At 38.9% G+C, this 25338-nt stretch overlaps 1 protein-coding gene across 2 annotated transcripts in view; it reads left to right on the plus strand.

Moving 5' to 3' along the window:
• Positions 1 to 25338, plus strand: part of PIEZO2 (piezo type mechanosensitive ion channel component 2) — a 448793-nt gene that overhangs the window by 362573 nt on the left and 60882 nt on the right. The window contains exons 19-30 of one of the 2 annotated variants that reach the window (XM_056138121.1): positions 4895 to 4927; positions 5283 to 5485; positions 8616 to 8776; positions 10278 to 10454; positions 10732 to 10857; positions 11672 to 11872; positions 12541 to 12745; positions 12866 to 12967; positions 14117 to 14282; positions 16517 to 16760; positions 18812 to 18908; positions 20911 to 21070. In XM_056138121.1, coding sequence (XP_055994096.1) covers positions 4895 to 4927; positions 5283 to 5485; positions 8616 to 8776; positions 10278 to 10454; positions 10732 to 10857; positions 11672 to 11872; positions 12541 to 12745; positions 12866 to 12967; positions 14117 to 14282; positions 16517 to 16760; positions 18812 to 18908; positions 20911 to 21070 — 1875 coding nt within the window. The remainder of the gene's footprint in view (positions 1 to 4894; positions 4928 to 5282; positions 5486 to 8615; positions 8777 to 10277; positions 10455 to 10731; positions 10858 to 11671; positions 11873 to 12540; positions 12746 to 12865; positions 12968 to 14116; positions 14283 to 16516; positions 16761 to 18811; positions 18909 to 20910; positions 21071 to 25338) is intronic. The other variant, XM_056138123.1, reaches the window with a different exon arrangement.

A 25338-nucleotide genomic window follows, 5' to 3' on the forward strand; every position in this document is an offset into this window, starting at 1 on the left:
TTCTGTCCCTCTCTTTCTGTGTATCTCTCTTATTCTTTGTCCCTGTGTCTCTTTGTGTCCTTGTCTATCTTTAATTATCTTTAATTCTCTGTCTCTCTAACACATCATCTCACTATTTTACATAAAGTAATTACCATTTCATCAAGGCAGATCCAAGTGTTGGTCCCAGTTACCCCCAACTTTCCTCTTGAGAGGAAGACTATGTCAATTATCCCGAGTCACAAGGCCATGAACTCATTCAGAATGATCAAGATTCAGAGTCCTCCAAATCATTTAAAAATTGGATACTACCCATGCTTTCTTCCTTCCAGTAGACTGGCTCATTTTGTCTGGTTCCAAGATGCTGAGGAAAGCTCAGGGGGAACGCTAGTAAACAGACCACCCTTGTCTGACCACATGGCTTCTGAAATGTGCTGTGAAAGTGCGTCCATCTGGATAGAGGCACTGTCTTAGAATGTTAGACCGAATACAGTGATTAAGTAAATAGGCATCTTTTTTCCAATAATTTATTTATGTTGAACATGACTTGTTAAGGAAAGTAATGTGCATATACATATATGTATATGTGTGTGTGTGTGTGTGTGTGAGTTCTGGTAAAAAAAAAAGGCAGGGGGAGATATCTACATCCAGCTTTCTTGTTAATTAAAATTTCAGCATTGCCTTGCAAAGGGTGAGCATGTACTGAAGAGGTGACAGACAAATTTTGATGATGTGAATAATTGTCATGGTTCAGCTTAATTACTAAGTAATATGAATTATAACATTTTAATGGAAAATGTGTGCATATTCTACCCACATAGAAGTTGGAGGGGTCACACCCAATCTTGTAAAACGTTTTTAGAGGAATTACTGCTACACATATTTAAAGTGTGGTATTAGATTAAAGAAGCAACTACTGGAACCGGAGAGATAATACCATGGATTTGGCAGCTGCCTTGCACATGATCTGCCTCAGTTTGATTCCCAGCATCCCATATGGTTCCCTGAAAATCTTCAAAAGTGATCCTTGGGTGCAGAATCAGGTGTAATTCCTGGGCATTGCCAGGTGTACCCCCCAAAACAAACAAAAATCAGCTGCTCTTCTGTGAAGCCCATCTTCTGGAAGAGTTTATAAGTTATTCAAAATAATCTTAAACAGTATAAATATTACTTCTGTTATAACAAAGTTGCAAGAGACCTCATTTGTAATAGTTTTTAATAAACTGGGTGAGTGAAGCCTATATTATATGCCAAATGATAATGGTTATAAATAAATGAAATTACTAGTTTGGAGATTTTACAATGGCAATATTTTCATGGAAATTAGCTTCATAAGAGGTTTTTTAAAACCAATTCCTAGTACAGAATCTAAACTTCTATAATATTCCATCTAATACAGTTTCTTTATTTTCAAATAAGAATGTCTCTCCGGTGGATAGTTTATCTGACAAAATTTAAGGAATCATAAGATTAAACAAGGCACAATGCTATATTTTTCAAAGAAAGTGAGTATAGTAATGGGGGATTTCTAATCCCCCAAGTGATAATTCCAGTAAAATAAATGAAGGTACAAATAGCAAAATAGCCTCAATGAAGACTATACACGCTGTGGAGGCATGAAGGAAGGGGGTGGGTAAAAAGAAGATAAAAACAGCTGTTCACTGAGAATGAAAAGGAAAATGTACATTTTATTGAAGAAGCAGGTTTTAGGTGAGAGAATTAAAATTTAGCCTAAATTCTAATGGAAGACAAAAAAATTATAGATGTGGTTAAATAAAATGCAAAGAGACTAAAATAAACTGTTTGTGGGAAAGGAAGGCAGGAAAAAAATGTGAGGATTACGGATGAAAGGAGGAACTCTCTAAGACTACAGTTGATCCCCATAGCTTAGGGAGCCCCAAATAAAACCCTAACCGCAATTAGGTGATTCACATGTGACTGTGAGTATAGAGTTAGGAGCACTGAGGAAAGATGCAGCTCACTGTTGGCATGCATGATTTCCATGTGTGAGAACTTGCATTCAGTTCCTAGCACCCTCACCTCTCCTTCTCACTTAAAAAAAAAAAAAAAAGATTAAAAGTATTCTCAGTCCCGTACTTAAAAGTTTCAGGGAATGTTTTTCTTGGACTGTTTTTTATTTAATTTTTGAAAAATCTAGATAACTTTTATAAATTCTCCTTCTGTTTAGTTTGTTTTTTCTTTTGTTTTGGGGACTATATCTGGCTGTTACTCCCAATTCTGAGCGCAGGAGACCCTGAGCACTGCCTGCTCACTCAAGTTCCAATTTGCAAAGTTTCTAGGGTAAAAATGTTAAGTTACACAAACTTTCCCTGAAAATTGGTCCATCTGTTCTTGGTGGCAAACTGGAAACTAGCTCATTGTGCAGACAGATCCCAGCTAGTACCACCCTCCCTCCAGCAAATTCAGTGGAGGAGTGATGGCGGAGCATAGTGCAGAATTTTTTAGAATATTGAAAATATATTCTAAGAAGAATGTTTGCTCTTTTTTCTTATAAAGGCAGCTTTATTTATTTATTTTTTTTGCTTTTTGGGTCACATCTGGGGATGCACAGGGGTTACTCCTGGCTCTGCACTCAGGAGTTACTCCTGGAGGTGCTCAAGGGACCATATGGGATGCTGGGAATCGAACCCGGATTGGCCGCGTGCAAGGCAAACAGCCTACCCGCTGTGCTATCTCTCCAGCCCCATGAAGGCAGCTTTAAAAATAAGCTTTGTTACAGATGTGCAGATGACAGAATTACTGCCCAAACTTATCACCTCCCTCACATCCAGTTAATATGTGATTCTCTGCCACTTTATTGGCATAAATTTATGATACAGATATCCAAAACTTAGTATGTGAAAATTTTATCATTATCAGTTGGCTCCTACAATATTACCTGATTAATAGAACATCACCTTAAGTTCTACAACAAACTAGGCACTGTTTTCCATTTCACAAATCAACCGGATATGAATGAAAGACAGGATAAGGGATTTTGTAAGTTACCTAGCCTAGAACTAGGTTGAGGAAGTCTTTCTGATTCCAAAACACATGCATCTGATATTTATTTGTATTGACTCCCCAGAATTCTAGGGTAAAAAATTAAAAAAATAAGGGGGGGGGGGAAGAGAATTTGCACACAGACCATTTTTAAACAATAAACTCCCCTCATGCATTTAAGATATTTTTATATAAATGTGTTTTATGCTCACAAATTTTCCTGAAGGTATAGTGCAAAGTATTTCTGAGATCTATAACAAACTCCCAGACTCTCTTGTCTTCCCTGAGCTTAGGCCATCCAGGTATTTGATGCCTCTTTTCCGCATAAGAATTTAAGTCAAAGGCAGATGGTAGAACCAGAAATGTGTTTCACCTTGAAACACTTAACCAAAAGTAAGTCTTCTGTCCTCACTTCCTAAAGATCTCTATTTTTTCTTTTGATTTCTTCATTCTACAATCTCTCTTGATCCATCCTGCCAGTGAAATGTCACTTTGGGTACCCACTCCTGTGTTTGGGTGCATTGACCGCAGCTGCAGAAATAGTCTCATCTCTGTGTTGCACTATTGAACTAAAACTGACTGCTGGAATTCTATTGGTATCAACTCATGGCAGTCTGTGCAGACCTTTTAAATGCATTTTAAGATTAGCCTTTTCCACATTAAAAGCTAGCAAATCCCGTGTTGTAGTGGAAAGAAACTTATCATTTAGGAAGTCCTGTTCCTTGGCAATGCTGAAGAGAATAGAAATATTGATAATTGTTCACCACCTTAGTTTTCTACATCAAGTATGGTTTAATATGTAGAGTACTACCAATGTATGAAGAGCAAATATGAACTTTGAGATATAATAATACAGATTTGAGATTGATAAATATCCCCTACAATAAAAGCTAGTGAGTGGACTTGCTTAAGTAAATAAGGAACTAGTATGCTAGCGTATTTCCTTCCATCAAAGTTGAACCATGTTCAGAACATATTTCCTTCTTTAACTGTTTTCTTTTGGCATTCTACGATTCACCTTGTTGACCCTGTGTTAGAAGGAATGACTTTTGAGCCATTGCCTAAGAGTTTAAGGACAGTGTTAATTCATTACAAGTGTTATACAGCATCAAAGATGTGATCAAGTATAAAACAAACAAGTTAGCTTGAATTTGTAATCAAATAAAGCCAGGAAGTTGCAAGTTAGAAGATTAACAGTAATCCCTATAGATGTTTTTCTGAGATGTAGCTTTTGTGCCCTAGAGGCTCCTTCAAACATTTATTGGGATGCCAATTTAAAAACTGCACTTTTAAAAAATTCAGGAGAAAGATCATACCTCTCATTGTTCACTGTTAAGAAAACTTCAATGCCCCGGTCACTGTCTGAGCTCAGGATAGCCACACTCCTAGTCTCTCACTTGGACTCACAGCCTGTCTCCTCTCACTGTGGGCTCAGTAGCTTCCCCCAATAGCCAAAGCTTAAGGTCACCTTCTCTCTTGGAAAGCCGTTAGCTTCCTCTGCATAGGCTTTAGACAATGGCACGGTAGAATGAGACAATGAAAAGACAGATGGATAAAAGTACACATCATTTATGAATTAAAGAAAAATGCTAGCTTAAATGTGAAGGACTTGGTTGGTGTGAGATGATTCACTGCGTTACTCAAAAAGCATGACATGATTGGCCTCAGCATCTTCTCTGTTCTCTTACAACCTGCAGCCCGGTGTGCTCTCAGTGCAGAGGCCAGGCATAGGCCCCCAGCCACAGCACGCTGTCAATGCCCTCCTGGAATGCACTGGGAGTTAGTTACTGCACCCTGCATACAGGAATGCAATAGATGATGATATGTAGCATGATGTGTGATCTCTGACATTCCTTATAATTCTTCTGTTCTCATCTTTCTTTTTCCTTTCTATTCCAATTACTTTGAGCAGCATCAAGAAAAAATTACCAATCCACCAAAATGAGTAAGTCCCCTTGTGAAGCCATGAAATGCTTGCTTAACATGGTGCCATTTCATGCTTCTACATCCTAAACTCTGACCATTTTCTCCTCTGGGAAAAATGTCAAGTTTAGGTGTCGATAGCTCTCATTACTGACTAATCATTAAAACCTGAATTAGAAAAGCTAACCAAACCTAAGTATACACTTTGCTTATGGAAAGAGCTTTTATAAAAAAAAAAAGTAACAGAAGCTAAACATCCCACATTGCCAGGTCTGTGCACATGCACAAAATTTCATTTTCCTGACCCTTCTTTTATTGTCCCTCACTCACTCTGTCCTTGCACCCTCTCCTCTGACTCACCTGCTCTCTGCCTACAGACTGGCTCACCCAGAAGGAAGCCTCCCAGACCTCACCATGATGAATTACACAGCCAGCCTGGAGAAGCTGGAAATGAAGAAGTTGACAGATCCTGAGGAGGAAAAGCTAGAAGGTTTCTCTGAAAAAGAGGAGAAGGGGGAGCTGGAGAAAGACAGTGAGGATGAGGAAGAAGAGGTGGAAGAGGAAGAAGAAGAGACATCAGGTAATCTGTTCAAACCAGTAGCTGCTCAGAAAACACTTACTCACCAAATGTATGGTTTGCTCTAAGAAAATAAGATGTGTGATCCAAGCAGTAAAAGAAATATTGGGGTGCTTTTATGTTTGTGGGTATACTTTTTGGATGCTATAATTGTAACATTTTGTACCAACCATTTTCATTTTAACTCTGACTTATAAGAAGAGAGAAGAGGACTTGGTATTCACTATTGATCTAATTGTGAATCCAGAAAAAGAATACAGGGATTGGGGGCTGGATTGATAGTACAGCAAGCAGGACATTTGCCTTGCATACGGCTGACCTGGGTTTGATCCCTGACATCCCATATGGTTTCCCGAGCACTGTGAGGATTAATTCCTGAGTGTAGAACCAGGAATAATCCCTGAGAATTTCTTGTTGTGGTCAAAAAATAAACAAAACAAATAAAAAGAGAATACATGGATTGCCTCTCACCTCTTCCTCATCTGGGACACTTCATACCAGAAACAGCAACAGACAAAGCTGTGGAATTGCTGATGATTCTGGTGCCTTTTCAAGTGAACCCTCAAACCATCCAGTCTGAGTTATTTTTCAAAAAAAATGACTCCTCCTATAGAATTTACTTCTATTTCTGTCCTAATATACTGTGATAAGAGAACTGGAGAAGGACAAATGAGAAATTGGATAATTATTGTTCTGAGTCAACTCTTTTGTTTATTATAAAAATTTTTAAGAGTGAGACATCATGTGGTACAGTTGCAGACTTACACATTTTTGTGCTTGGGTTTCACTTGATCAAACACCCATCCCTCCACCAGTGCCCATTTTCCACCACCACGGATCCCAGTATCCCTCCCACCCCCCCATCCCCCCATCTCACCCTGTCCTGTGGCAGGGCATTCCCCTCTGTTCTCTCTCTCCTTTTGGGTGTTGTGGTTTGGAAAAGAAACATTGAGTGGCAATCATGTTTGGTCTGTAGTCTATTTTCAGCATGCTTCTCCCATCCTGGGAGGATCCTCCCAACACCTTTATTTGGTGTTCCCTTCTTTATCTGAGCTCCCTTTTCCCCTAGTATGTGTGGTTGGCTTCCAAGTCAAGGAGTAAAATTCCTGGTACTAATCTCGGCCATTCTTGGGTGTTAGTTTCCTATTCTGTTACTTTATGTTCCCCAGATGAATGCAATCTTTCTATGTCTATCCCTTTCTTTCTGAGTCATTTCGCTTAACATAATACTTTCCATGTAGTATCACTTGTAAGTAAATTTCATGACTTCATCTTTTCTAACAGCTACAATAGTACTCCATTGTATAGATGTACCAAAGTTTCTTTAACCAGTCATCTGTTCTCGGGCACTCAGGTTTTTTCCAGATTCTGCCTTTTGTAAAGAGTGCTGCAATGAACAAACAGTGCAGATGTCACTTCGACTATACTTTTTTGCCTCTCTGGGATATATTCCTAGGAGTGGTATTGCTGGATCAAATGGGAGCTCAATTTCTAATTTTTTGAGAATCTTCCATACTGTTTTCCAAAAGGGCTGAACCAGTCAGCATTCCCACCAACAGTGAAGGAGTGTCCCTTTCTCATCACACCCGCGCCAGCACCGGTTGCTTTTGTTCTTGTGGATATGGGCCAGTCTCTGAGTCAACTCTTAAGAGCTGTTTCCATTGTCATTGTTACTTTAGGCTTTCCCCCCTCTTTATTCTTTAGACTCTTTTTTCCTATTTTTCTTCCTGGATTTCAAATGACATTTTTTATAGAGCACTGTGTGAATTGAATAGCCTCAGCCATGAAACACATTCTATGAAAAGATAGTAGTCTGTCTAGCCAGTTCCAGAAAGTCTGTGGAAAGCCAGAGAGCTTTTGAGGGTGTTGTTCTGGGGCTGTTGTTGTAAGATGCTGTATTTATCTTTCTGGTACTCTGTGCTTCATAAATACAGAAGATAAAAAGTACAGTTTTAGATTCCTATGAAGTCCAGGATCCCAAGAACCCAGTTTCTCTTCCCACTTATTTCAGAGGGCCTGGAAACACCCTCTGCATCTCAGAGCAATGTGCATTTCTCAGGATAAGAGAGAACCAAGCTCTATGGGGCCAGCCACTTAGCATCAGGCTTCTTGGATTTCTTTACTACAGATGTGCGCTTTCCTAATAAGATCTTACCAGAAACTGGACTGTCCCTTGTTCTCACACTGTTTCCAGCACTTACTGGCTCGATTTTTAAATAGTGCTACTCTTACCAAAATATTTGAATTGATTCTATCTGAATCTCTCTGCAAAGAAGCAAGCTCACCATAACTAAAACCTGACAAATTTTCAGAAACCAAGTATGGGAGCTGCTAAGACCAGACCGGCCTTGCCAAAAACTGCTCAAAGAGAGAATTGGGTTTGATCACTTCTCTGGTCTGGTGACCTTATGTCTCTGTCTATGATGACTTGCTGATACGCCAAAATAGTCCTGACAGAATTTCCTTCTCATGAACCAAGGCAGGTTCTCTAGCAATAAACAGTGGTCCACCTCCAAAATATTGTCCCAAGCACAGATAGAAAGAATAAGATCATCAACCTGATAAATATGTATGTATAATTGGAATAAGTCCAGCCTCATTTTGTGAGTGGAGGCTGGACCAGATCATCTGTGACTCTGCACATATTCATGGCACCCAGTTAGGAGGAGGAGCAGACCCCTCAAGCCCTTGGCAGCAAAGCTGTCTGGCTTGCTCCTTGCCAGCACCGTTAGCTAGTGGATCCTCTGCCTCAGCTCCTGAAGGAAACTGGCATGTATCAAAGCACTTATTGGCTAGGAAACTCATCTCAAGGGAACTCTGGTTATGCAATTCTATTTCTAGAAAATTAGGTAATAATACCTCAATCTTAAGAACAAAAGCCAAAAAAGAAATTTCACTCATTTAATTAATATGTGGGTAAAAGTCATTTCAGAATCTCCATGTAAAATGTCGAAATTATTCTATGATCTGATATTCTTGGGCCAACCTTTCTCCAGCTTTTTTTCTTAGACTTCACCCACTGCTATTCTTTTGCAGCATCTTATCCAACTATGTACATTGCAAAATATGCTTTAAATAATCAGGCAGCATTAAACTTTCTTTATGGTCTTTGGTGAATTTACTATTTTTGCAGATTTGAGGAACAAATGGCATTTGGTGATTGACCGCCTCACTGTGCTCTTCTTAAAATTCCTGGAGTATTTTCACAAGCTACAAGTGTTCATGTGGTGGATTTTAGAGCTGCACATCATCAAAATTGTATCATCATACATTATCTGGGTTACAGTGAAAGAGGCAAGTGAACATTTATTGTATCTCTGGAACAAATGGAACCACATTTAATCATTATCACTCTATTATTTAACTGCCATTGTTGTTAGTCTGAATGCAGTCATGAGTGCATTAGAGCACTGATGGTATAGATACATACACTGTCATACAGAAAACTGAAGTATATTTGTCTAGATATGATGTAAATATTACAGAGGAGAAGTGGCTACTGGCTTGGTTCTAAATCGGGTTATTCGTGTCCCCAATGTTACTTTTTTCTGAAGTTGTATGAGATGGGAACTTTTGCACTGCAGATGTATATCTTCCTGAAATCTCTGAGAAAAGAGTAACATTCAAGTGTATGTTAATAAGCAGTAAACTGAGGTGCCAGAATTTAGTAAAATCTTTTGTAGAGCTCATCTCACTTATTATTGGATTTCGTGAGACAAGTCTGTCTCTAACATTATGGTTGTACATATATTTTCTCGTCTAATAAGAGAATAAATAGCACTCAGCCAATAACTTGTTAATCTACTATTGAAAATTTGGCTTTTAATTTCTTCAAAAAATTTTTCTGTATTTTTAATTATTCCAGACTATTTGAGTTGATGATTCCCTCTAAAAATTGTCTGGGAACTAATGCCTATAATTTTTTTAAGATTTTATTATTGAATCACTGTGAGATAGATTTTTACAAAGCTGTTCATGATTAGGTTTCAGTCATAGTGTTCCAACATTGCCCCTCCACCAGCGTATGTTTTCCAGCACCAGTGTCCCTAGATTCCCTCCTATCACCTCCCTCCAACAACCTGCATCTGTGTCAGGCACTCTCTCTCTCCCTCCCTCTCTCTTCTGTTATCAGTCATTTGAAAATTGGTCTCCTAGATTTGTCTCTCACCCCACTAGTAAAGCCTCCATTCTTTAGTTATACTTATCATGATACAAGGTCAACTTTCCTTACAGGTTCCCAGTGTAGAGCACTCTGGTACCTATTTTTTGCAAAAGAGGTTCATGTGTTTAAAAGATCCCTATCAAATTATGACTCCTAACTATAACTCCAGACTCACTTAACTGCTAAATTTCATTACTTTAAGTTCATCATTCAGTTATCTATGCCACCTGTTCCTATGATGCTATGTCATGTGTTCCTTATTTTGCTGATACATTCTTAATTGTACTTCTCACCTTTGTACTCCTGGAAAATTGTATGTGTCAATTTTGTACTCCTGGAAAATTCAAGTCTCGGTTTAAGTATCCTCTCCCCCCCCAGGAAATGTTTTTGAAGTCCCAGATAGGGCCAAGTATCAAATCTAAGGAATCCATTAACATCTATAGTTTAGATTTTGCTATGTTATTCTGAAAGTATGTAGTTATATTTCTGTCTATCTTACAAGACAGCTAATTTCCTGTCTAATATGCCTTGCATATACTAGGGACTAAATCTTTGCTGAGATGAATATAAGTTGTGTGGTCACACATGTCATGGCATGTACTTTTGTCCCCATTTCTGATTGTATGTTTTCAGGTGTCCCTATTCAATTATGTATTTTTGATTTCTTGGGCTTTTGCTCTGCCATATGCCAAGCTACGCCGTCTGGCTTCAAGTGTCTGCACTGTCTGGACATGTGTGATCATCGTCTGCAAAATGTTATACCAGCTTCAAACCATTAATCCTGAGAACTTTTCAGTTACCTGTACCTGGGTGAGCCTCTACGTTGGGGGGAATCTTCTTGACTGGGTCTTTGGGAAAGAAACATGGATATTGGGGGCCCTCCCTAAATCCCCAGGCACATTCTGCTGAAAGTGTGACTTGCCTTAACCAAGGTGGCTCTGTGCTAACTTAGATACGGGGCTTCAAGTCTCTTCAGGAGCTGAGGTTTCCCTACTCCTCTTCCCTCTCATAGCTTTTGCTCAAAGCTAAAGTCAGTTGAACTCCCTCATCCACTGGCACATTTTTAATCCTTTTTTGTTTCTTTCAGCCAAATGAAAATCAAACAAATATACCACTCAACCAGCTGAACATGTCTCTGCTGTACAGTGCTCCTATCGATCCAACGGAGTGGGTTGGCCTGAGAAAGTCTTCCCCTTTGCTGGTCTACCTAAGGGTAAAGGCTTTGCTATCATTAGTGGCTCTGCATGGTTTTTATCTGAACTCCTTTCCCTTGAAGCTCCTTTTACCATTTTAATAGTAACCTCATGTTCTCACATGGCATTTGGAAGCATCTTTGAAAAAAATCACTGACTGTTAAAATCAGGACTGTATTATGCTGAAAAGAAGTTAACTGAGTAGTTTGAGACCCAGTGAATGAAGTATGTCAAATATACTCACTAGAACATTGTAAAATCACTAAAATATTGATACAGATAATTTCAGGTGTTGAATGTCCAAAATATATTACTTAGTTTCAAAAAGTCAAATTTTGAACCACCATACCTACTATCTCTTTTATAACAGCTTTCCTCTGAAACCTTTGGCATATTTTTTCAAATGAGAATTAATTATAGTGCTATAAAAAATTTTTACTGTCTAATAGGTGCTGGACCATTGTATGTATAAAACTTAACTATGAATAACTTTGTAGATCACACTGCTTTAATAAAATTTTTTTTAAAAAATTTAAAAAAGAAATTTTTACTGTCTATATTCTATGTTTCTGCAATCTTAAGTAAATATACTAGATTTAGGAATAATCAAATAAAAAGAGCACATTCTGGAAAATATATTTACATAAAGAGAAAAATAATTTCATTCTTTGACCATTAAACATGGAAAATAAACATTAAATTCTCAAATCTGTATTTTATAAAGGTAAGATTTTTATACAGTCTTATGAGTCAGCAAGAAAGAAATGCAATGCTTCAATACAGGGATTCTGTCATAGGACTTTGGCTTCATGCACCGTGCTTTCTTTGTTTTAGAATAATCTCCTGATGTTGGCCATTCTGGCCTTCGAGGTCACAATTTACCGTCATCAGGAATACTATCGAGGGCGGAACAACCTGACAGCCCCGGTGTCTAAAACCATCTTCCATGACATTACACGGCTCCATTTAGATGATGGAATTGTTAATTGTGCCAAATATTTCATAAATTACTTCTTTTACAAGTTTGGTCTGGAGGTGAGTTTTCTTTGTGCATTATTTTCTTTTCCTTTCTGTAACAATGTCTTTGCTTGCTTTTGGTTTATTGGCCAGTGCAGTTTCATTGCTTGCTCCATGTTGACTGTCACCTCATATCATCAGGAGGAATTTCTGTTGAGCAATAAGTGACCTGTTTGAAATGTTTCCAAGACCAAGTGCCAAGACCGCAGCACTGAACTTGGCCTTTCTGAGCTCTGCAACCTTCCAGTACATGCATGCCATTTGTTGTTTCACTTCATTGATTGACAATAAAATGTTGTGAATCTTTCTTCTGTGTTGTGCATTTAAAAAGTGTAGGTTCCTACTAGAATGAACTGTTTGGGTATGAAATGGTATAGCAATGTCTGTGTCTTGAAAGATGACTTTTGGACAGTAATGTTTCACAAAGTGGTCATAGCTATAGTTCTCTTCACTGGTCGAAATAACTGCTATGAACAGCAATGTGGTCTCATTTTTCATAGGAAGTAATTTTCACAGTCTTTCTGTCTTCATTTTAAAGACAGAGCAGATATGCAAGACCTGGTGCCCATGTGGAGACGGACGTATGCTCAGCAGTGCAGGTCTTGGTAACCCCCACGGAACTGAGAGTGGCATCATTCTTCTTCCCTGTAAACCCAATATTTTGCTTCTTTTTCATCCTTATGCAGACCTGTTTCCTAATGTCAGTAAATGTAATTGGTCAGCGAATGGATTTCTATGCCATGATTCATGCCTGCTGGCTGATCGCTGTCTTGTATCGACGCAGAAGAAAAGCCATCGCAGAGGTCTGGCCCAAGTACTGCTGCTTCCTAGCGTGTATAATCACCTTCCAGTATTTTGTCTGCATAGGCATCCCTCCTGCCCCTTGCAGAGGTGAGTTTTCGTTTTCCCAAAGTCAGCTGCTCTAAAAGAGCCCCCTGACAGACTGGACAGTGGGCCAAAGGCAACAAAGAAGTGTATTGATTTTGCCCTTCACCACTTCCCTCCCTACAGATTATCCATGGAGATTCAAAGATGCCAACTTCAATAACAACATCATAAAGTGGCTGTATTTCCCAGACTTCATTGTACGGCCCAACCCTGTGTTTCTCGTCTGTAAGTGTTGTGGCCACTGAGTACTGTGTTTGCTTTTGTACTTGCTAATCCATCTTTATGCCTTATGCATTATGCCTTTGCTTCTTTGACTGCACTTTATGTAAAGACTCGCCTCGATGCATTAATATCGTCAAGTCATTAGTGGGTTCTACTTGTCTGGTTGTGTTTGCAAAACTAATTTTAAAAAAACACATAAGAAAAGCCATATTGACTTTCACAATCTCACTTCCCAATGCACTTGCCCACCCTCCACTTCCCTCCTTTCCCCGGACACGCCTGCCTTCTAGAAGTTGACAGGAGATGGGGGTCTGGTATTTTGTGAATCACTTGTTTCTGGCAGCTGCCTCCACAGACACACTGACCAGAATGTGTGACTGTGAAGCCCTTCAGAGGCTAGCCAGCCTGCAAGGATTCCTGAGCAGGTGACAACTAAATCCTCCCAAAGGTAGGTTGATTCAAAGTTTGGAGCAACACCATGATAGACAGTGCTGGGTGCATGGCAAACCAAAGCGAGACAACTGTCAAAACACAACTCAGCTCCACTGAATGACCAGGACAAAGCCGCTGAGTGCTGGAGGTCAGCCTGCCTCTTGTGAGTGTCTGCCCCAAAAGCGGTTCCACTCTGGCAGCCTCCGTTCCTCTCTGATCTCTCAAATAAATCCCTTCTTTCCCTTTACCATCTTCTCACTGTGCTCCATGCTCTGGAGTCTCCTACTACAAATGTACAGTGCAATGGAGAACATAAAAAATACACAGAAATATGCGAAAAAATAGACATGGCAAAATACCCAAAGTTCTTCTTTGAGACCCTGATGAGAAATAAGTATAAATAAGCACACTCATCTCAGAGTCATGGAAGCTAGTCAGTACAGCCTGCTACTCACACTTACCCTCATGAAGATTGAAACCAGGGACTGTCTTCTGTACAAGCCCCTAGAATGTCAGTATCCCCCCGTCTCCCCCAGAGTGAGCAAAATAGAATCAGACCACAATGATGGGATTCAGGAAGAAATGGATCATGAACATGGCATGATCTTCGAAGTCTCCCTTCAAAGTTGGGAAGAGTGTGCCATGCAGGGACTGACACACTGTATAGACCTGGGTTGGGGAGAGGAAGGCAGTGTAATCATCTCGTCTTTGTCTCGCCAGATGACTTCATGCTCCTTCTCTGCGCCTCCTTACAAAGGCAGATTTTTGAGGATGAAAATAAAGCAGCAGTGCGAATCATGGCAGGGGACAATGTCGAGATTTGCATGAACCTTGATGCAGCCTCCTTCAGCCAGCATAATCCTGTGCCAGATTTCATTCACTGCAGGTAATGGTAGCCATGTGGGTGTCAGAGCCACTGTGGTGTGTGAAGTTCCCACTGAAACAGAGGTGAATATACACAAAGCCAATAAATGTGGGGTCAGGAAGGCACAAATATCTTGAAGAAGGATTTTGTAGTTGCTTCACATTTTATACATCGCTCTCTTTGTAATTTGCCTCAGCTTTCCTCATCCTCATGAAAACACTGACACATGCCTATAATTCTTGCTGAATTCCCCAAAGATTTATCTTTTTCTCCTGTCCCAGCCCTTATCCCTGCCTATCCTCCTCATTCCTGTGTCCCTAATCTTCCTCCTTCTCTCCCCAACCCCCCTCCTTATCCCTGTTACTTCACCCCATACTGTATCCTGCTCCTCATGCTTGTTTATTCCTTATCCTCATCCCCTATCCTTTCCTCAACCCCTTTTGGGTTTGGATGCTCTTATAGTTGTTGCCTGATGCCTTCACAGAGATAAAGCTCTCAGTCACTCTCTTCCAGGTAGCCCATCCATCTTTTAAAACCTTAAAGACTCTACTTAGCCACTGGCAATAAGTGTCTATCAAACAGTGGTAGTTTGTTAGTACCCTCTACACTGGCTCTGTGATTTTGGACTAATTATGAAAATTTTCTGATCCTCACAAATCAGCCTCTACCCTCTAAGACTGTTGTGAAGATATTGTGTGAGGTTTACATTAGCATGTCTGCTTTGAAGATTCTGTTATTATATAGCCCAGTGAAACTTCCCACACCTTGAATGAGAACTCCAGCCTCTGAGCAGCAGAGCATTAGGCCTGATAATGCAGGTTTCTTAATCTCTTCCTTTCTAAAATTGTTCATTGCAGAACTTCCCGCCAGCCCAGCTAAGGTGTGGAACCATTGGGGTCAAGTCCACTTCCAATTTATATTGGTTTTTGTTTACATTATCCTTGTATTATTGGTCCAAAATGCCTATACTGTAAATAACTCTGTTATTAGTACTTCATATATATAACTCTGTTCCATAAACGGAGTAATTTTACTTTAATGGTGTCACTATGAGCAATTAGAGATGCAATGAGTTGTAATATTATAATTCCCATGTATAGGAGAAACTGAGCAAGGATTTGAATGCAGTCGACCTTACTACTCATGCTGAATCCTTATACACTTTAATGTCATTTGGCAGCATGAGAATCTCATTATGCGGGTCCAGAGAGATAATACAGTGGGTAAGGCATTTGGCTTGCACACGCCCAATCTTGATTTCGTCCCTGGAACCCCTAGTGGTTCCTCAAGTCCCACAACGAATGATCTCTGAGCATAGGGTCAGGAATAAGCCTTGAGCACCAGAAGAGAAGCAACCAAAGCAAAGCCTCCCAAATAAAAAAGCTCTAAATGTGTGCGAGGCATGGCTTTTAGGTACTGATTTTGTTAGGCGTCAGTGACCTGAAAGGAGACTCCTAATAGTCATTCTACTGCAAGATAACAGAGCCCTGAAAGCCGCCTCAATTTCAAGCATGAAAGGCAGAATGGAGGAATGACTCCTCAAAAGTGAATCTTGATTGCCCTTGGGACGTGCAGGCCCAAATATTGGACAGATCCCCATTGTAGCCATGTCCCATGACTTCTTACCTGCAAGGAGACATTTTTATCACCAGTAACATCTCTGAATGACATCTCTAGTTGTTCTCATTAATTTGTACTCCATTGAAAAGAATTTATTCCTAAAACTTCGTGTGTATCTGTACCTTAGAATTGTCTTTGTTGTGCAGTTACACATGCCTCCTCCAGAAAGGCAGAGGAGATTTGAAGTATCCAGCAGTCAGAAAATGTTGCTTTTGGTGGAAACTTGACCCAAGCAAATGATGATGAACATGCACAGTGTTTGCCTACCCATCCTTTGCTAAGACGATTTCTTCTGACCACTGTTAAATGAAAGATAAAATAGAGCTGAGAGAAAAGCTTGAAAAGTGCTTTGGGGACGAGAGAGAGGTTGGGTGAAGTGCAGGCTTTTCACACAGCTAAACTGGCTTTGATCCCCAGCACTGTATATGACCCCTTGAGCACTGCAGGGCACATTCCAAATCAAGACCCAGAAGTAAGGAGAGTACTGCTGGATGTGTCCCCAAAACAAAAACAAACAAAAACAGCTTTTATATAGAGTCAAATATATGGGATAAAACTTTTCTCTTATTAAAGTAGAATCACTCAACTTATTTTTTTTCTTCGTGTTCTTTGATGGTTTGATGTTTGTTTTCCAGGTCTTACTTAGACATGTCCAAAGTGATCATCTTCAGCTACCTCTTTTGGTTTGTCCTCACTATCATCTTCATCACTGGGACAACCAGAATCAGCATCTTTTGCATGGGCTACTTGGTGGCCTGCTTCTATTTCCTGCTCTTTGGGGGTGATTTGCTATTGAAACCCATCAAGAGCATCCTGCGCTACTGGGACTGGCTGATTGCATACAATGTTTTCGTGATCACAATGAAAAACATACTGTCAGTAAGTAGCCACTACTGTATAACACATTTGTGGTTTCAATGCAAGAGTAAACAGTCCATTCAGTGGTTATTAAAAGCCCATTGCCCATCACTCTGCCCTCTTAAAAGCCGCAAATAAGAGCTACATATTCTAAATTCAAATGACCATTATTACTCTTGGTTTTGCCATATTAAGCAGAATCCTGTTTGCTCCTGTCTACTGTTCCAAGGTCACATGATAAAAGAATATGTATTTAAAGACATTAGTCCTGAAATGTGTTATTAAATTCCCAGCTCTTCTGAGCAATAATAATATGATGAATTGGTCCTTTCATAACCTGAATCAGTCACTGACTCCCATCAAAAGTCAGGCCATGTTGGCTGAAAGCAATTCTCTTACCTAGAAGGAATTATGGAATTGTAAAATATAATAAGCAAAAGTCTCTGTAACACTGTGTGGAGTGGAAATGAGGTCAAATATGCTATTAGATGCACAATGTTTGTGTGCTCATGAGATGTGGGTAGATATGGGGGGAAACCAAGAAACATAAACTTTTTAAACAGAACCCAATTAAGATGATGGAGGGATAATTAAAAAGTTAAGACAACTCTCCCTTCTTTAAAGTTTGTTTGCTGTGGTATTAAAGTTCCAGTCTAGGCGGAAACTTTCTCCCAGCCTTGCAGGTAACTAGAACTGCTCATTAGTTATCCCAGAATCACATGGTCTTTTAAGTCACAGAGAAAGCATTTAAATTATTTATTTTTTCAGGAAATTAATCCCTTTCTTGAGCTGATGGGGTTAATAAAGAAAACTGCAGCTGGCTCTACCTTAATCCCTAGCTACTCAAAGGCTATGACCGATAATGCATTAGAAGAAGAGTGATATAATGATTTCCTGCTTTGCCTCTTCCTAGCTACTTAAAGTTGAGCTCACCAGGCAATTCAACTATGAAAGCATTTATTACTTTTGGCACATGTATTGCTGTTTTCAGTCTTGGAAAGTCAATTCTACGTAGCCATAACTTTGAATAATTTCTTTTCTCTAAAGTCCATTGAAATGTTTATTTGACAGTTGATTAATATATCTAACTTATCCATCTTATTCCACCAATATTTGTTTGTGATTCAGGTAGTATTCAGAGTTTCTGAAAGTGGATGAGACAAAACAATAGAATCACGTTTCATTCTAGTCAGTCAGGACCCATTGCCAGAGGCTGATCAGGCATTCCTGGAAAATGTATGGCAGCAAAGAAACCATTGATTCAGGGTTTATTCATTATTTAATTCATTCATTCTATAAACTTATATTGAAGACACGTTCTTTGTTAGAAAATTTATGTCTTGAATGACTGACGATAAAACGTATTTGACTTTGACACTCAAGGAACTCAAATTTTAAAGAGAAAAGATAGACCTACCTACAAATAATTATAATATGATCTATACAGGCTGATTATCACAAACTTATAGGAAAGCAAACAAAAATTAATGTCTAATATCTTCCCTGAATAATTGGAAGATAGATTTTCTGGTAGCATTGCAAGCTACCTGTGACAGTGTCACAATGGAGACGTTACTGGGCCTGCTTGAGCAAATCGATGAATGGGAGGACAGTGACAGTGACAGTATCTAGTTGAAGAACTGTGTTATGCAGTTATTATTTGTGACAGCTGGCATAAAAACATAGATTTAATTTGTCTAATGTGTGAAAAACTATCAGAGTCAAAGTTCTAGGATTTGGTGTTCACCTACTTGCTAGCATAGAGTATAGCTGGTTCCTATAATAGTCCATTATCTTCTCTTTAAAGAAAAGTGCTTCTATGAACAGAAAACATCCAAACGAAGACTCTTCCTTTACTCACTTGGTTTCGTTTTCTACCAGAAAATAATACTGCTTTGGAAGCATTGAGTGTACACACTAGCCTGCAATGACTGAAATTTTAGGAACTGTTCTTCAGCTCACAACCATTGGCACTGATACTTTGTGAATTCTTGCACATGTTGAAATTGCAAGGCATCAATCTTTTTTTGGTTGCAGAGTCTTAGAATAAGCCTTTTCCATTTGTTTTTCAGATAGGAGCATGTGGATACATTGAGCACTTGGTTAAAAATAGCTGTTGGTTGATTCAGGCTTTCAGCCTGGCTTGTACGGTTAAAGGCTATAAAATGCGTAAGTATGAAAAACAAAATTGTTGGGGCCGCAAATAGTACAGTGGGTAGGGAACTTGTCTTTCATTCTACCAACCCAGGTTTGATCTCTGGCATCCCATAAATGGTCCCTCAAGCACCACCAGAATTAATTTCTGAGTGCAAAACCAGAAGTAACCCCTGAGCTTCGATGGGTGTGGCCCCAAAAGACAACATTTTTAAAAAAAGGGTTGGTAAAAAAAAATGACATAAAAGGTAGGATAACTGTATTGTTCTCATTTGAAAGTTGGTCCAAAGCACACATATCTCACTGAAAATTAGTATTATTTACCTGTTAGACCCTTCATCACTACCTCCATACACTTTTGCTTGACTTTCACAGGACTAAGTGAGTTGAAGAAATTCAAAGTCTGTCTGTAAGGGCAACTTTTAAATATTGATTAATTAACTTTCATAAAACATGAGTTTGGGGGATACAACTGTAGACAAGGCAGGAGTTTGCATTCTGGTGACAACTTCACTATATGCGGAAGAAGAAAGCTTTAGGAATTGGAGTTCATATAAACTGACTAGTAAATGAGCATTCCTAGAAAAGGGATGAGTTTTTTATTTTCAGTTCTAAGAGGAGAGACAAAAACAGTGGGGCCAGGTTGCAGGACACTTCATCGAATAGCAACTGAGCTTGAGAGTACCATTCAAGAAATAAATAGAGGGAAAAAAAGATTTTAGTTGTACATTATCTAATAGGCACATATTACTTAGGATAAAAAGTATTTTTATTTCAGTGGTCTGTTAATTTTTACAAACTTAATCATTTAAAGTTACATATGCTCATTATAAGCTTCTCCAAAGTGTATGATTTTAACTATCAACATGTATTTAGAAAAGAGAAATGTGTGTGCTTATGAATTATGACAAAAAGCTAACTTCTCACAACTGAATAAAAAAGTACAGCCTGGGGGAGAGGTGAGGGGAAGTTGGTCCAAAGTTCACAAAGAAATCAGACAGAAGTGAAGATGGGTTCTCTTTCAAAGACAACACTGCACAAAAAGTGGATTTCTCAAGACATGGAGAACCTCTACTTCTGTCATATATGATCACTCTCTAGAGACCCCAAACTCTGGCAGAACTGGAAACTGGGTCAGGAATAGCCACTACATGGTTAGGTTTTGGTTTATTTCTTTGTTCTTTTGTTTAATTTACAATTCAAAAGCTTTATAGAAGGTCAATCATTTAGTACCCTAGTCATCAAAGTAAGAGCAAATTCTTGATCTTTCTCAGGAAGCTCAAAATTAATAAATGTGAGAAAACACCTAGGAGCAGCAGCAGGATATCTGGAGTTAGACTGGACAGAAGCAAAAGTCAGATTCCCAGTCTCTGCCTCTTGCACCAAGCCTGGGACAACATTACACTGAGTCCTTCGGGGTGCCTTGAGTGGGGGCAACTTGAACATGATCCTCTTCCCCTGTGACTTTCAGTCCAGGCTACACTCTGACAAAGATAAAGAGTCACTCAGAATTCATTCCAAATTGGAATAAGATGTGCTGTTATTACTTGTAATATATACGTTGGTTCATCGGTTAGTTTCCCTTCCAGAGAGCTGCTTTCCAGAATGGGTGTACATTTATACAAACTATTATAAGCAGCACCAAACATATAGATTATTCCTTCCTAGTTTGTATTGTGGTGGTTCTGGGAGAAGAGGACCCCTTCTTCCTGAGAGACAGGGATTCTCAGGACATCTCCCAGGCAAAGAACTCTCTTGTTCCTTACACTGGTATTAGTACATGGTACATGGTCATGACTACTTTTTGTGGTCAATGTTATAAAATAAGTTTTTATGTTGGATTTGAAGTATATGACCTTGCTTGTAACTAATTCCATTCTTAAGTGATTCAGTGGATTATAATGTTTCTTTATGCTTCTGTGATTTTTTCCAATCTCAATCATAATGAAGGCCTTATAAAATAACATTGTAAGTGGATGCTATTTTTATTAGTCTTTTTATTTTCTTTTTGCTTTAGCTAATCCTGATATGTCATGTAAACTTCCCAGTGGTGAGGCAGGAATTATTTGGGACAGCATATGTTTTGCATTCCTCCTGTTGCAGAGAAGAGTTTTCATGAGTTACTATTTCCTACATGTTGTAGCTGATATAAAAGCCTCACAGATTCTGGCATCAAGGTAGGTCGGATGTGAATTCTCGGGTTTTTTCATAGAAGCCTGTCTGAAAGTATTTTGCACTACACTGACTATATGTATTTGCTAATAGAACTCTCTAGAAATTATGACATTTTCTCCAGGCTAGATAATCCAAGAAGGCATAGTGCAAGGCCATGAAGATTTAAAAAAAATGAAGCATGGCTTGCTCTTCAAGCCCATGTTCTTCCTTGAACACATATCTTCCTTCCTTGCCTCTATGATTTTTTGCTTGCCTGTTTCCACTCTGGAGAAGCCTATGTTCTCTCTTGAACACATACTTCTCTCTTTCTCTCCACTCACATCTTTCTAAATATGTTTCAATAAAAACTATTATGATTAAAATAAATTGGAGCATTATGAGACTCTGCAGTTAAGCCCTTCATAATAAAATAGGGCATTCTGGAAAACCAAAGATTAACTCATTATCTTGACCTCTCATGATTCATTGATTAGTCTGTCCTTACTCAAAACTTTAAAAACTGGACATATTGCCCTAGAGCATACTCTATCTTCCCTCTGTCTACCTCAGTTTTAAGAAGAAACTCCTGAATGTAGAGAAAAACGCAGTTGTTATTTATCAGATTTTGGAAAAGATTCATTCTAAACTTTTCTTATTTGTCTTTCTTTATCCTTCCTGTCTTTTCCCCATGCAACCTCAGTATTTTCCCCCTTCTGGGCCAAATTGGGATAAGATGTGTTGTTATTACTTTTATTTTAGTTATTACTGGTGCTGCAAGATTATGCTTTTCTTCTTATTCTCCACCTTCTTGTAGTTTCTGCCTCTGTAGTACGTGGCTAAGGGAAAGACTTGTAGGAGGATCATATGTTAAAGGGAATGGCACTGTAATACATTAAGGATCATCAGTAGCCAATTGTGTGATCCCTCAGATGTCATGTCCATCACAGAGACCCTGGCCTTTCAAATTCATGCTAATCTTTGGTGTGAAACAATTTGATTAACATTCGGTTGTATCATAAGTTGTGGTTTAAGGCAATGCATATGTTTATACATAGTGTTCCTAGAACTTATTCTATATCCCTGCTAGGACAAACAAAATGTTATTTCAAAAGTTTCCTTAAAGGTAGTTGATTTCTAGACCAGAGAGGTAGCATGATAGTTAAGGTGATTTATTTGCATATGGCCAAGTATGGTTCTATCCCAGACACAGTTGTGGTCCCCCGCATAGACCTTGGAGTGATCCTTGAGCACAGACCCTAGTAGGCCCTTGGCACAGCCAGGTGAGGTTCCTAAAACAAAAGTAGAGGTGGAGGACAAGTTGATTTCTAGCCTTTTCTACCTGATTTAAAGTCAAATAAAAAAGAATAACCAGTAGGAAACCTATATTATATCTGAAGAAATGTGCAGTACCCCACCGGTCTTACTATGAGATATATAATTTGGTTTTACATATAATACTGGCTCTGGAATTTTCCTTTAGAGCTGTTTTTCTAATACCTAGAATATCACTTTCAGTGCAGGGCATAATACCTCATATCTATAGAGTATAGTAATATAGTAATCTTATTTATTTGTACAGAGCAACTAATACATTTTCCACTAAATGCTTTTTTTTGCCTTTACAGTTCATCTTTAGATGGCTAATACTTCTAAATCTGTTTTTCAGGAAGTTGCCATGTTATTTAGAAATCATACCTTTACTATTACAGGAAAAGTAGTGGCTTTTGGTAGGATACAACTCATACTTATCAAAGAAAATCCATGTCAGTATTGTTCTTACAGCAGACTTTCCTAAGAGACTTTCATTTATTTATTAATTTTTATTTTCCAACTTCCCACTCTGCTACAAATAAATGGGTGCTTGTCCTAACTCATATGGCTTATATTGATGAGACACACTCACATAAATTAGCATAATACAGTTTGTCCCTTGTGATGGTAGAAGACATTTGGGAAGCTATATCAATATATCAATATATATCAATATATCAATATATCAAGGGTAAATGACCATCTGCAGAGGACAAAAACCAGGCTTCCTTCCATTTGGAACTACAAACTGAAGGATAAATAAGAAATAGAAAAGTAGAAGAAGGTAAAGTGAAATTCCAAGGACAGTTTTACTGAGGAACTGTAAGAAGTTCAGATTAAATAAAACAAAAATTTAAAGATGAAGGTAGATACTGATGAGAAATAAATTGGAAAAAATATGGAGATGACATATTATCAGAGGCCTCCTAAACCAGGTTTATAACATTAGCAATAATCCCAGAATCAACAGGAAGACACTGAGGTGTTCAAGGAAATAATATGATTATATTCACATTTTAGAAACTCACTCTGCTTCAAATGTGGAGGATGGATTGGGTATGAGTAAACAGTGGTACCAGTTTGATGAATGCTCTGCTGGTACAGGATAGAAACAATGGCTAGGGTTAAGGTAAATTAGATCCAAATATTTAACAGTTAAGTTGATAGAAAAGGTTTACTACACTTGTGGAGTTGTCGGTCTCGTAAGCAAGTAAAACTCAGTCCATTGGAAAACTCCAGTGTGCATTTGAGTAGACTGGTCTGAACATTTAATAGACTTGAGTGTCATCATTACACAAATAGTCTTAGAGCAGGTGAGAGAATGTAGAGAATAAGAAGAGCACCCTAGGGAGCATTCACCTTTAAAGAGATCTGCAGATAAAGAGGTTACAAAGAGAACTCTGAACAAGCAGGGACAAAGAGGGAAAAGTAGAAAAAAAATCGTTACTAGGGAGTCTGAGGGAGATTATTTCAAAGAGGAAGTTTAAGATACAAGATATACAAAGACAAAACAGAAAATTAAACAGTAGAGTTAGTAACATTAGGTAGAAATTAGAAAAAATATCTGATGATGTTACAGCCTAAACTCTAGGTTGAATAAAAAAGCTCTGGGCCAGTGAATGCAAGGTATTGGACAGTGCAGGGCAGATGATAGAGGGCTGCATATAGGAAATTTTGACATATGAATGGTTCTTTAACTGAGATGTGCTAGGTATGAGCATATTTCCAGAGTTTTAAGCAAGATACATTGGCAGGGAAAAAGGATGAAATTTCAGGAAGTGCAGACTCAAGGAAATAATGAAATCCCCTGGGCTGTGGGTAGAGAAGGGACTTGAACAAAAGCAAGAGGAAACAGCAAAATGTCACTTCTATTTTTCTGCAAGAAAGGACTTCCGCAGGATAGATAGCATGCAGCTAAGAGAATTATTCTTGTGATTGTTGTTATCTTGGGGAGGTAGGAGCTTTGGTCATTTGTTCAGCATGAAATCCCTTGAGAACTTCTGATATGCTGTAAATCTAAGGAGTTTAAAACAGTTCTAATAGAAAATGTACAGGGAGCACGATGGGGCTGGGAGGAACTCATCTGATAACGTGCCCAGTCATACCTGTTATGCTATACTTGGTAAAACCTTCCAAACCCACTGCAGGAACACCGCTGGGTTCATATATATTTGGGTTTTGCCAAGCCAAAGTAAAAGAGATGTGAATAATGGTAGAAGATAACCAGAAGAAAGCATAAGAAGAGAGGAGAATCAATGGAGAAAGAGGCATAAAATCTTGTTGATGGGGCTTGAACTTCAACTTTGAGTATTCCCTTACTGAAATCCTATCTCCACCCTTCATGGCTTATTGAGCAGGAAACAATCTGAACTCAGTCTTCTGTACAAATGTTCCCCCACGGGCAACAGAAATTTGGTAATATGTGTACCATCATATGCTATAACATTCTGAGGACGTTTACTATCTTAGAGAATTTAAACCATCTTCCTTTTACTGGTCTACTGGGGTCCAGGAGCAACACACTTGCTCCCAAGAGAGCCTCTGCTGGTTAACTGGGCAGGACTCTGAAAAGACCTTGGTTCATCCCACTCCCAACCAGAAAATTTCAGTCAAAGCCTAAAATGAAATGTCCATGTCAATTAATAATCATTTCCCCCAAAAAAGGAACTGGAGCAATAGCACAGCAGGTAGGGTCTTTGCCTTTCACATGGCCAACCTGGCCGACCCAGGTTCGATTCCTCCACCCCTCTCGGAGAGCCTGGCAAGCTACCGAGAGTATCTTGCCCACACGGCAGAGCCTGGCAAGCTACCCGTGACGTATTCAATATGCCAAACACAGTAACAAGTGTCACAATGGAGACATTACTGGGCCACTCGAGCAAATCGATGAACAATGGGAGGACAGTGACAGTGAAAAAAAGGAAACAATTTCTTTTGTACCAACAGAAGAAATACCAGCTTATTCTTTGTTTTTTATTTT

This window comes from Sorex fumeus, unplaced genomic scaffold (assembly GCF_029834395.1).
Source record: "Sorex fumeus unplaced genomic scaffold, SorFum_2.1 ptg000128l, whole genome shotgun sequence".
Lineage (NCBI taxonomy): Eukaryota > Metazoa > Chordata > Mammalia > Eulipotyphla > Soricidae > Sorex > Sorex fumeus.